General features: G+C 40.4%; 1 protein-coding gene across 2 annotated transcripts; it reads left to right on the top strand.

Annotated features, from left to right (window-relative positions):
- The first annotated feature begins 618 nt into the window (after positions 1–618).
- Positions 619–11,509, top strand: LOC124283881 (calexcitin-2-like). Of its 2 annotated transcripts, none has more exons than XM_046719906.1 (7): positions 619–725; positions 1,010–1,105; positions 2,725–2,777; positions 3,876–4,013; positions 4,849–5,005; positions 8,820–8,917; positions 10,675–11,509. In XM_046719906.1, the coding sequence occupies exons 2-7, from the start codon at positions 1,021–1,023 to the stop codon at positions 10,789–10,791; spliced, it is 648 nt and encodes a 215-aa protein (XP_046575862.1). In that variant the 5' UTR covers positions 619–725; positions 1,010–1,020; the 3' UTR covers positions 10,792–11,509. The 2 variants fall into 2 exon arrangements, with proteins under 2 accessions (XP_046575862.1, XP_046575864.1); XM_046719908.1 differs by having other exon boundaries at positions 621–684.
- Positions 11,510–11,983: the final 474 nt, after the last annotated feature.

Raw genomic sequence — 11,983 nt, 5'->3', positions numbered from 1 at the left:
GCAAATGTGATGCCAACAGTTCGGCAATTCGATCGGGGAATATAAGAAATATTAAATGTCGCCGGGGTTCATTGACAGCAATAGAATTTGTCTCAACCATTCAGAAACCGACATTTATGTCTCCGTTAAAATATTAGCTAAAACTATTCGATTACATGTCAACCGTTTATACACCAGACCTCTACAGGATATTAAATGCCTGATCTTGAATATTAGTTAATTAAACCATATCTCCGTTTACCGAGGTCACAGTTCCGTTCAAAACTCTGTTTTAATCACTGCAAAAATGCTGCATGTTTTGAAACACAAATATTGACGTAACAAGCACAAGCTCCTTTCATGTCAACATCAACTACACATTAACGAACACTACATGGAACGACATATTAAGATTTTATGAAAGCTCGTTGTAAGATCAATGACCCCGTGACTTTAGTAAATATCAATATGGCGGATTTATGATCAGTCTGTATTGTGTTCACACCAACACACCGGCAACAGGTGGAACGACAAGTCACGTGATACTGTCGGGCGGATCACGTGACATCGAGACATCCGCGCCAGCTGTTATCGATCAGCCTGTGACGTACAGCTATAATTCTGCGACTTGCTAACACCCCTCATTTATATTGTTACTTTAACAGAACGTATTAAATAAATGTGACATTTACCTCAGGCCAAAGGGTAAATGCGTAGAATAATTGTGCTTCATAACCATCCATGAAGTAAGGTTTATAGCTGTTTAGACGTAAAATCCATTTCTCGAAATTTTGGATTGTGTCTCATTCAGGTTGAAGGGCATTATCTGAACGTATCTCATGTCTGGACGTATAATTGACAGATCGTTCCGTACGGTGTCGAGGTTTGCTGTCCAGGCAGGCGACAGTCTGTCTGTTTCTGGAATAACTGTCGCGTACATCTAGCATGTTGAACACGTCGTGCGGTGATTACAATCCCCTGCCTTGATCGCCGATATGGAGTTGCATTGACGGTGTTGTTGTGGTTGTAGTTTCGAGGACGATGGGCGGAACGCTGGGGTTGGTCAAACCTGAGCTGAGTCAGTTCCAGAAAAACAAGCTTCTGCACGAGTTTCACACGTTTTTCGGTGAGTAATTGATTACCGTTATGTTGTGTATTTGGTGTTGGTTAATAACGCGTGTGTAGTCTCGGAAACTCATCATCATCGTCATCATCATCATCATCATCATCATCATCATCATCATCATCAGTTCCCCTGGTTTCCGGTGCATGTAGTCACCAGGAATACATATAATCATCATCATCATCATTAGTAGTAGTAGTTATGTTGCTGGTGATGGTGATGGTGGTGGTGCAGATTGGAAATGATAATTTGTAAGTGTTATGTGAAAATAAATTGACGTTATGAGAGAGAGAGAGAGAGAGAGAGAGAGAGAGAGAGAGAGAGAGAGAGAGAGAGAGAGAGAGAGAGAGAGAGAGAGAGAGAGCACAAGAACACGAGTACACGGTCCTTTGACTCAACACGTAACTAAGGTTTAACCTATAGTCGATCATCCACATATTGGGTAGCTCATACGGTAGAGTGTTTGTCGGTGTGACCACGATTCCAGTCTCGAATTTCCCGAGGCCTCATGTACCCATGCTCTCATTCAAGATAAAGAACAGAACAGTAAATCTCTGGAATACCGTTATTATTACCGTTGGGTGACGCCTCTAGTAACTCAGCATAAGTTAGTCGAGAAAAACATAGTAGCCATAGATATCAATTTTCTGTTTATTACAATTTCACTTACACGCTGTGCCATACTGCCGACCCCGCTGTTTACCTGCGCGCCATATGTATGCTCTTCTATTACCACTGCGCGTATTGATTCAGAATATAACACTATATCAGACGCGAGGTATACTGACATATGTACATATCGACGGTGTGTCGGGCGCTATAATTCAATATCGCAATAGCACAATATTGCTATTTATACTATGATGTTTCCGATGTCATGTTTTTTATTTATGCTTTGCGTGAATTCAGAATTGGTTTTATTGCAGCTCCCATCGATTTTTTTTCATGGAAATGTGTATGGATTGAGATGTTCAGTTAAAAAAAATATATGAGTAGGGGACTTGTCATTGATTATAATATAACGGTGTGAGTCTTTATTGTACGTTTCTAGAAGGGGAATTGTCATATTAGATATCAAGTCATTAAATGTTTGTATCAACGTCATTGTATTTCGTTGGGTTTGATGGTTTTGATGGGTTGGGGGTTGTTCTTGTCTTGGGGGATGTTTTTGTTTGTTTGTTGTTATTATTTGTTGCTTGGAGGTTTTTAATTTATTTTTATATATATATATATATATATTAGTGTGTGTGTGATTGTGTTTGTGTGTGTGTATTATTTGTTGTTGTTTTTTTGTTTAGGGTGGTGGTGTTTGTGTATGGTTCATTTGGGGGGTTGGGGGTACGATTTTAATGAACAGTCTTTGCTGATATCTATGGATGTTTCTACACAGTTTAGTCTTGTGTGGTTACACCGCATTTTTTAAAAAATTTTTTTTTTTGGGGGGGGGGCTTATTCACTTGAAACATTATTATATCACAGCCACATAGTAACGTAAAAAAGGCAATGCAAAATGTCCCCTTTGTGTGATTTCTGTGTATCTGTGTCAATGGCGATCCGCGATGTACATTCTGCAGCATCTTTGCTTGTTCTGTATTTTTGTTGATTCTATTTGTGTGTTTCAGATTTAAACAAAGACGGGTCTCTGGAATGGAGGGACTTTGATCTGGCGAGACAGGTATATCTGATATTATGTGCAGACTTTTACAATTGTAAATCAAAAGGTTTTGTTTGTTTAGTTTGTTGTTTTACGCCGCACTCAGCAATATTCCAGCTATATGGCGGCGGTCTGTAAATAATCGAGTCTGGACCAGACAATCAAGTGATCAACAGCATGAGTGTCGATCTACGCAACTGGGAACCGATGACATGTGTCAACCAAGTCAGCGAGCCTGACCACCCGATCCCGCTAGTCGCCTCTTACGACAAGCATGGGTTACTGAAGATCAATTCTAACCCGGATCTTCAAGGGAATAAATCGAAAGGTATACGTACTTGATCTCAAACATAAACATCATTGACATTAAAACAAATTACAGCTGATTTAAAAAAATATTCTCTCTTGCTTCAAACACGCTTCTTCAGCTTTCTTATTCCTACTGGCCGCCTCCGTGGTGTAGTGGTTAGAGTCTGCCCGGAGAGCGGAAGGTCGCGGGTTCGATCCCCGACCGCGTCATACCCAAAATACGTTTAAATATGGTACTTGTTGGTCCCTGCCTGGCGCTCGGCATTAATGGGTACAACAAGGACTGGTCGGCTCGGAGTCAGTATAATGTGTTTGAGTGGGGTATTCATGCTTCACTGCGGCATGGTATCTCAGTGGGCTAGCACTATAAAACCAGCTTCAGTCTGGGCTAGTACAAGCAGCCGCACATACACATACACGCATGCACGTCGTCATATGAGCGAAATATTCTCAAGCACGACGTTAAACCTAATTTCACCTCACCTCACCTCACCTCTTATACCTACTTTATAAAACTCTTGGTCATGAATAAAAGTAAGTTTGTGTGTTTTGAGTATACTTCTTGTTTCAATGAAAACATAAGTCAAATGAGTGAGTGGTCACATTGAAACCATGTGTGGAATCGAACCCGGGTCTCCAGCGTGACGAGCTAACACTATAACCATCAGGCTACCACACCGCATCTTTCAGCCGGGAAAAGTCTGAAATGTTATGTTTGATTCTAATGGCATACTTTCTTTTGCTCGTCAGTATAGGTTAAAGATTACGCATGTTGTGGGGCACAACTAAGAGTCAGGTGATATGTTACAGAAAATCTGCGCATTGAGCGGATGGAAGATCGGTACAGAAAAATTCATGCGCACACAAGAACTGTTTGTTGAAATATGGCGGCGGCTGTCAGACGAGGCCGACGAGAATAATGACGGCAAGGTCACAGAAGATGAATGGGTAAGTGTTTGGGGTCGTTGTTTGTTTGAATTTCTTCTGTTTTCATTCAGTTATAAAGATTAATTTGAGATATTTCGACAATTTTTGATAATGATAAAACACATCAAGGTCGAGGTCAGTTTCAAGGTATTTTCTATCTCAAAAGCTTATTCACATATTCCATCTCACTCACACACCTACCCACCCACTCACTCACTCTCATTCACTCACACACTCACATACCCATCCACTAGTGGTGGTCCGATTAATTGAAATAATCGAAGATTGGTCGTAGTGACTAAACGACCAAGCAATCGATCATAATTTCTCATAATCGAACACAACCAATTTTGGAACACTTGTTTTCATTAACAATATTTTTCACATGGTTGGTTTTGTCTGTTACATTTTGTAAGCACTACAAGCTCGTTTCAAGTCATGATTGAATTTATCTTAAAGGCTCCAAGAAATTTATGTTCCTAACATACTAGTCATCCTTTAAAGATGTGAAATTTTGCCAAAATCAACAAAAGAACTACATGTTTTTTCCTTATTTTTATGTGCATTAACAAATTTCATACATGACGCTAACCAATTATTTTCGATGATTGATCGGTTGTAATGAACCAATCATCAATTATGAGATTTTAACCAATGCCCAACACTACCATCCACTCACTCACAGACATACCCACCCACTCACTCACTCTCGGTCTAGCCGCATAACATCCACACAATGTCAAATGTTCTCGTCACGATATGGCTGAAATATTGCCGATGTGACGTTAAATATGAACTCACTCACTCGCTCATAACATGCCCACGACGTACATGTAGATGTCTGTATGTGTCGTAGCTGAAGATGTGGGAGATGTTCCACAAGGATGGCTTCAAGAAGAACGAGAGGAAGACCGACAAGGAGAAGAGGGAGATGGACAAACTGGAGGCGTATGACCTTCCCGACTGGCTGAAGCGGTATATCGAGTATAAGTTCAACCTCTATGACAGGACGGGTGGGTACTTGTATCTTCATCTTTTCTAAATATCATATTCTCCTCTGTAGAATTAATAATCGTGTGCGATGCAGTCTGACGTCTCGGTGCTAACATTATTTCTCAAAACGCAGCGTTGCTGATAGCCTAGCTCCAAGGTTGTTCTGCGCGTAGATCGGTGCTCATGATGTTGATCACTGGATTGTTTGGTCCAGACTGGATTATTTACAGACCGCCGCCATATAGCTGGAATATTGCTTTATGCGGCGTAAAACAACAAGCAACAATAACATCACTATAGCTCGTTTCTCAGACAACTAAAACAAAATCCTGATACGTTTCAGCTCCTCCCACTAAAATAAGTCTCGACACTTTGTCTGAACAGGAACAAATTTATATTTTCTTATTGTTTAGATTCAGTTGGCATTACTGGGGCGGTGGGGTAGCCTAATGGTTAAAGTGTTGGCTCGTCACGCCGAAGACCCGGGTTCGAATCCCCACATGGGTACCATGTGTGAAGCCCATTTCTGGTGTTCCCCCGCCGTGATGTTGCTGGAATATTGCTAAAAGCGGCGTAAAACCAAACTCAGTCAGTCAGTCAGTAGTTGGAAACTCGTCCTTAATGACACAGTCCTAATATTCATCTAGTCAGTCTTAATTATACATAAAGAGAACTACACACAAAACCATCCAACCAAGGTTGTACTGAATGCTTAGCTACGGGTGTATAGTAATTCTATCCTATAAAGATGCAAGCATAGATAAGCGGACAGTACTAGAACGCTAGTCTGTTTTGGACAATGTGTTCTTTTTAGCCCTATTATTTAGAAATTATTACTTGAAATTTATATTACCTTAGGGACTTCTGCAAGTCTCAGTTGCTGGATTTCTGGGGTGATTGAAGCTTGGGGGTGAGGTGTGGTGAAATTGAGTTTAACGTCGTGCTTGAGAATATTTCGCTCATATGACGACGTGCATGCGTGTGTACGGGTATGTGCGGCTGCTTGTACTAGCCCAGACTGAAGCTGGTTTTATAGTGCTAGCCCACTGAGATACCATGCCGCAGTGAAGCATGAATACCCCACTCAGACACATTATACTGACTCCGAGCCGACCAGTCCTTGTTGTACCCATTAATGCCGAGCGCCAGGCAGGGACCAACAAGTACCATATTTTAACGTCTTTTGGTATGACGCGGTCGGGGATCGAACCCGGGACCTTCCGCTCTCACCACTACACCACGGAGGCGGTCTGAAGCTTGGGGACTCTTCGAGGGGTGCACGTTGGGATACTGTATCAGCGCTCGTCCCCCGGACCACATTTTTGTCTTGAGCGCATAAAATTAGAATTTACATCTGAATGCATCCGAAAACAGTTCGTTTGGTAAACAAACATTAGGCAATTAATCGTCGTTATTTCCACCACGACATATATTTTATATCTGTGTCTAAATACATTAGTTTGTACTCTTGCTAAAGGAAAAACCTTCGAGGACCCGGGGTTGCAACTGATCTCCAGAAAGCCATGTTCCTCTTAAGAGAGCGTCAGGGGCCCGATCCACAAAGCGTTCGTAGCAATAAGTCATTCGTAATTGTGTGATAAGCTATCCCGTTACGATAGCTCGTAAAGTTACGAACGCTTTGCGGGTTGGATGCCAGCCTCTCTGATTTGGTTGACACGTCATTGTGTCCCAATAGCGTGGCTCGACGCTCTTCATGTCAGTCACTGGATTGCCTGGTCCAGACACAATTATTTACAGACCGCGGTTACATAATTGGAATAGTGAGTGAGTGATTATGGTTTTATGTCGCTTTTAGCAATATTCCAGCAATATCACGGCGGGGGACACCAGAAATGGGCTTCACACATTGTGCCCATGTGGGGATTCAAACTCGGGTCATCGGCGTGACGAGCCAACGCTTTAACCACCAGGCTACCCCACCGCCCCTAATTTTAATAGTGCTGAAACATAAATAACATAAATATTATGTTTATAAGAAATGAAATGAATGTGAAGAGCGTGAAGAGTTTCAAGAAATGTTATATTCTGGACATTTGTTGGTGATGTTGATCAGTAGGCCTCAGAACGAAATGATTTGATTGAGACTTGTATAGGGCGTTCTGGTACGGTATTCTGGATCATTACTGCGAAGATCCAGGGCCAGTGGATCCACCAGTATTGTTTCACGATGTGGCGGATAGCGCAAAACTCGGAAGTTGGAATAAATGAGTGCGAAATCGTTTCCAAGTTTTGCTAGGCAGGCGGGCTAGCTATGCCTGAAAGTTACTAGCCCACAAAATAATTCACGCGCCCGAAAATTGAATGTAGAAACTAAGCAAAAGATAACAAAAGGTAAAATACCATCATTTATCTGGCCATTATCTTGCATGATTTAAAAGTGTATTATAATTTAACAAGTCGGAAAGAGTGACTTATTTCCAAAATGACCCCATGGAAATCCAGTCGGGCCAATGACTGTGGAGATTTAGTAGCCCGACTGGATTTTCACTGACCACGGACTAGCGGTGAGTGGCTATTTCGCACACTGCACAGGCTGATAGCCAGGTGATAGTGGAATTTGTGCTTCATGTTGAACTATTAACAGCTGATACAAAGCATCTGTTGCACTGTCTATTTCTAGCTTTGAAAGGGAAATCGCCATTGAAAGATATGTCAAATAAATGTCATACAATCGACTGGACAGATTTTAAATTAGGATTAATTTGCTCAAAGGCCTTGGGTCAATTAACAATGGCAACGTAATGGGTGTCACCTCACACACCATGCTAGGGCTGTGTATGAGCAAATAAATTGTATTGCAAGATATTCTGGTACCCTGTTCCGATACGTATTGCGATTCATTGGGAGCTTCAGTCTTTCACAGTGAGTGACATGAATATTGAACATGCAGAGAACAGGCGGACCGATGAATTGCAATCTAACTCGAAACTAATAAACATAAAATACTCAATGAAACGCTGATCATAATCAAAACATCATACCCACTCTGTGAGGTTTTTGCAGAATTTTTGTCCTAAAAATAATAAAGTTGTTTAACAAACTATCATTAAAATATTGACACAGTTCACTATTTGTTACGAGGGAGGAGTGCAGAGAAAGGGACAGCCAGGTGTTAGAGAAGCACGTTCACAGACAAAGTTATTTATTCATTAACCTGTGCTGTGCCGTCTCCATCCGTTCTCAAACACCTGGCTGTCCCTTTCTCTGCACTCCTCCCTCATAACAAATAGTGAACTGTGAATTTTAATATATATATTTAAAAAAAAAAATCTTTCCCCACGTGCCGCTTTTAGCAATATTCCAGTAATATCACTGAAGGGGACACAAGAGATCATAGGCTTGACACATTGTACCCATGTAAGGAATCGAACTTGGATCTTCGGCGTGACGAGTGGACGCTTAAACCAATAGGTTTCCCCACCGCCCTGCTAAGACTTCGTAGCTGATGGCCTTTTTCAGCCTGAAATCCCCACTTGCAATTTTCTTTTGTAGGTGCAGAACCGAATTCAAGGAAACCATAACAGCACTATGTAGATGAAAAGACTATTATACGTATATAAAACGTGCACTTACAAATCAAATCCGTGTAATATCAACGTTTGTGAGTGAGTTTAGTTTTACGCCGCTTTCAGCAATAATCCAGCAATATCACGGCGGGTGACACCAGAAATTGCCTTCATACATTGTACCCATGTGGGGAAACGAACCCGGGTCTTGTGCGTGATGAGCAAACGCTTTAACCACTAGGCTATGTCCACCGCCCCTAGACAGGTAAAGAACAGTATATTGTTACAAGTTTGTTATTGCCTGCAGGAGACGGTGTCATCGACGTGGATGAGTTTGAGTACGTCCTGGGGGATTTCGGCGTCTCCTGTAAAGATGCCCGAGCATGCTTCCTGATATTCTCCATGGTAAGTAGCATATATAGTCCATGATCCATAACAGTAGTATGTATAGTTCATGATATCCGTGAGAGTAGCATGTATAGTTCATGATATCCTTGACAGTAGCATGTATAGTGCATGATATCCGTGACAATAACAAGAATATTTCATGATATCTGTGACAGTAGCATGTATGTACATGATATCCTTGACAGTAACATGTATAGTTCTCGATATCCTTGAAAGTAGCCGACTTAGTTCATGATATCCTTGACAGTAACATGTTTAGTTTATGATATCGGGGACAGTGGCATGTATAGTTCATGATATCCTTGATACTAACATGTATGTTTCATGATAACAGTGGCAGTAGCACGTATAGTTCATGATATCCTTGACAGTAGCATGTATAGTTCATGATATCCTTGAGAGTGGCATGTATATTTCATGATATCCGTGACAGTAGCAAGTATTGTTCATGATATCCTTGAGAGTAACATACGTAGTTCATGATATCCTTGAGAGTAGCATGTATGATTCATGATATCCTTGACAGTAGCATGTATTGTTCATGATATCCTTGAGAGTAGCATGTATAATTCATGATATCCTTGACAGTAGCAAGTATTGTTCATGATATCCTTGAGAGTAACATATGTAGTTCATGATATCCTTGACATTAACATGTATAGTTCATGATATCCTTAACATTAACGTGTATATTTCATGATATCTGTGACAGTAACATGTATGGTTCATGATATCCGTAACAGTAGCGTATATAGTTCATGATATCTGTGACAGTAGCATGTATAGTTCATGATATCTTTAACAGTAACACGTATAGTTCATGATATCATTGGCACTAACATGTATGGTTCACGATATCCGTTTCAGTAGCATGTATGTTCCTGATATCCGTGACAGTGACATGTACAGTTCATGATATCCTTGATACTGACACGTATGGTTCATGATAACCGTTGCAGTAACATGTATGTTTATGACATCCTTGACAGTAGCATGTATAGTTCATGATATCCTTGACAGTAGCATGTATAGTTCATGATATCCTTGACAGTAGCATGTATAGTTCATGATATCCTTGACAGTAGCATGTATTGTTAATGATATCCTTGACAGTAGCATGTATAGTTCATGATATCCTTGACAGTAGCATGTATTGTCAATGATATCCTTGACAGTAGCATGTATAGTTAATGATATCCTTGATAGTAACATGTGTAGTTCATGATAACCTTGACATTACCATGTGTAGTTCATGATATCCTTCCCCAGTAGCACGTATAGTTCAGGATATCCTTGACGGTAGCATGTATGGTTCATGATATCCTTGACAGTAGCATGTATAGTTCATGGTATCCTTGACATTAACATGTGTAGTTCATGATATCTTTGACATTAACATGTATAGTTCATGATATCCTTCCCAGTAGCACGTATAGTTCATGATATCCTTGACATTAACATGTATAGTTCATGATATCCTTGACATTAACATGTATAGTTCATGATATCCTTCCCGGTATCACGTATAGTTCATGATATCCTTGACAGTAACATGTGTAGTTCATGATATCCTTGACATTAACATGTATAATTCATGATATCCTGGACAAAGCATGTATAGTTCATGATATCCTTGACAGTAACATGTGTAGTTCATGATATCCTTGACATTAACATGTGTAGTTCATGATATCTGTGCTAGTAGCATGTAGAAAATTATAGGCTGATCTTGAATGAATATTTATTCATTTTAGAACCATGAGAAGAAGATCAACCTGGAGTACTTCAAGGAGCTGTCCTCAGAGTACTACCGTGCAGACGACCCCGGTGCTCTGGGAAACTTCATTACAGGAAGATTGGATTTCTCCTGAACATTACAATATTTACACATACCATGCAGGAGAGCAACTCGTCTGCTGACCCCAGAATTCATGGACATCTTGCCAAAGAATTATTCTTTACGTATATTATTAATCTTATTTTATTTAATAGTCAAAGAAGGTTGACATCGGCGAATTTAATCTTTGATAGACATTTATAAGCTGGAGGAACATGACATCTGTTGTGGACGACCTTTTTAATATTTATATTCTTTTGAGACGTTACAAGAGTTCACAAAGTCGTTATCCATGAAATAGTGTCATGTGTTCATATTGAACGTCAGAGCTTGTTGTTTATTTGTAGGTGCCGGGATGTCAGGTGGGTGGCAGTAGTTGTCATTTAAAAATGTTTCATAAGATGGCAGGGTATGAGAAATATGATCCAGTCTTACAATCATGAGACTATTCTCACCCTCTCTCTCTCTCTCTCTCTCTTCTCTCTCTCTCTCTCACTCACTCTCTCTCTCTCTCTCTCTCTCTCCCTTTCTCTCTCTATCTCTCTCTCACACACACACTGTATTTTTTAAAATCCACACACACACCACTCATTGTAACAAATCACCAGTCACTTAACACAATTGTGTACCACACAAAATACACGAATATGGTGGTCAAATGTAACATGTGTTATATTTGGGATTACACTTTCTTAGTAAAGTACAGATTCTAGTACTTTTGTTGGGTTCAGTCCCATGGGTATTTGAACTCACACCCTACATTTGACCAATTTCTAAATGGCATTGTGTAATCATAGCCGTGCCAATTTACACTTATCAGAGGGGTAAACAAAGTCCGCAGTCTAGACTACCAGTTGTCCGACTTCCAATAATTTGTGGACGGGTTATAGGCGGCTGACTTTGTGTGCTGGCGATTAGGTGCCTAACTCTGAGGGTGTGGGTTCGAATCCCAGATGGGATTCAACCCAACAAAAGTACTCGAATCTGAACTTTACTACGAAAGTGTAATCCCAAATATAACAAATGCTACATTTGCTATCACTCTGGTTTAAAAGTTCATGTCACGATGTGCCTAGTGCAGTGTCCAGTGTTGACCATGAGTAAACCCTAGTCCTATACATCTTGTCCTTTATTGTGCGTAGTGTTTGAAGTTAGGTTTAATTATATTCATAAGGTAATGGTTCATTGTTGTTTTACACTATTGTACAAAGGGTTCACATCTTCTG

Source organism: Haliotis rubra, unplaced genomic scaffold, assembly GCF_003918875.1.
Source record: "Haliotis rubra isolate DU_JTF1 unplaced genomic scaffold, ASM391887v1 Scf324, whole genome shotgun sequence".
NCBI lineage: Eukaryota > Metazoa > Mollusca > Gastropoda > Lepetellida > Haliotidae > Haliotis > Haliotis rubra.
The sequence above is the reverse complement of the archived record's forward strand: the minus strand, read 5'-3'. Positions and strand labels throughout refer to the sequence as shown.

Coding starts and splice junctions, on each gene's coding strand:
- LOC124283881 (XM_046719906.1), top strand. CDS start 1,021: ATGGGCGGAACGCTGGGGTTGGTCAAACCTGAGCTGAGTCAGTTCCAG. Junction 4,014..4,848: donor AGGTCACAGAAGATGAATGG/GTAAGTGTTTGG, acceptor TATGTGTCGTAG/CTGAAGATGTGGGAGATGTT. Junction 5,006..8,819: donor CAACCTCTATGACAGGACGG/GTGGGTACTTGT, acceptor TATTGCCTGCAG/GAGACGGTGTCATCGACGTG.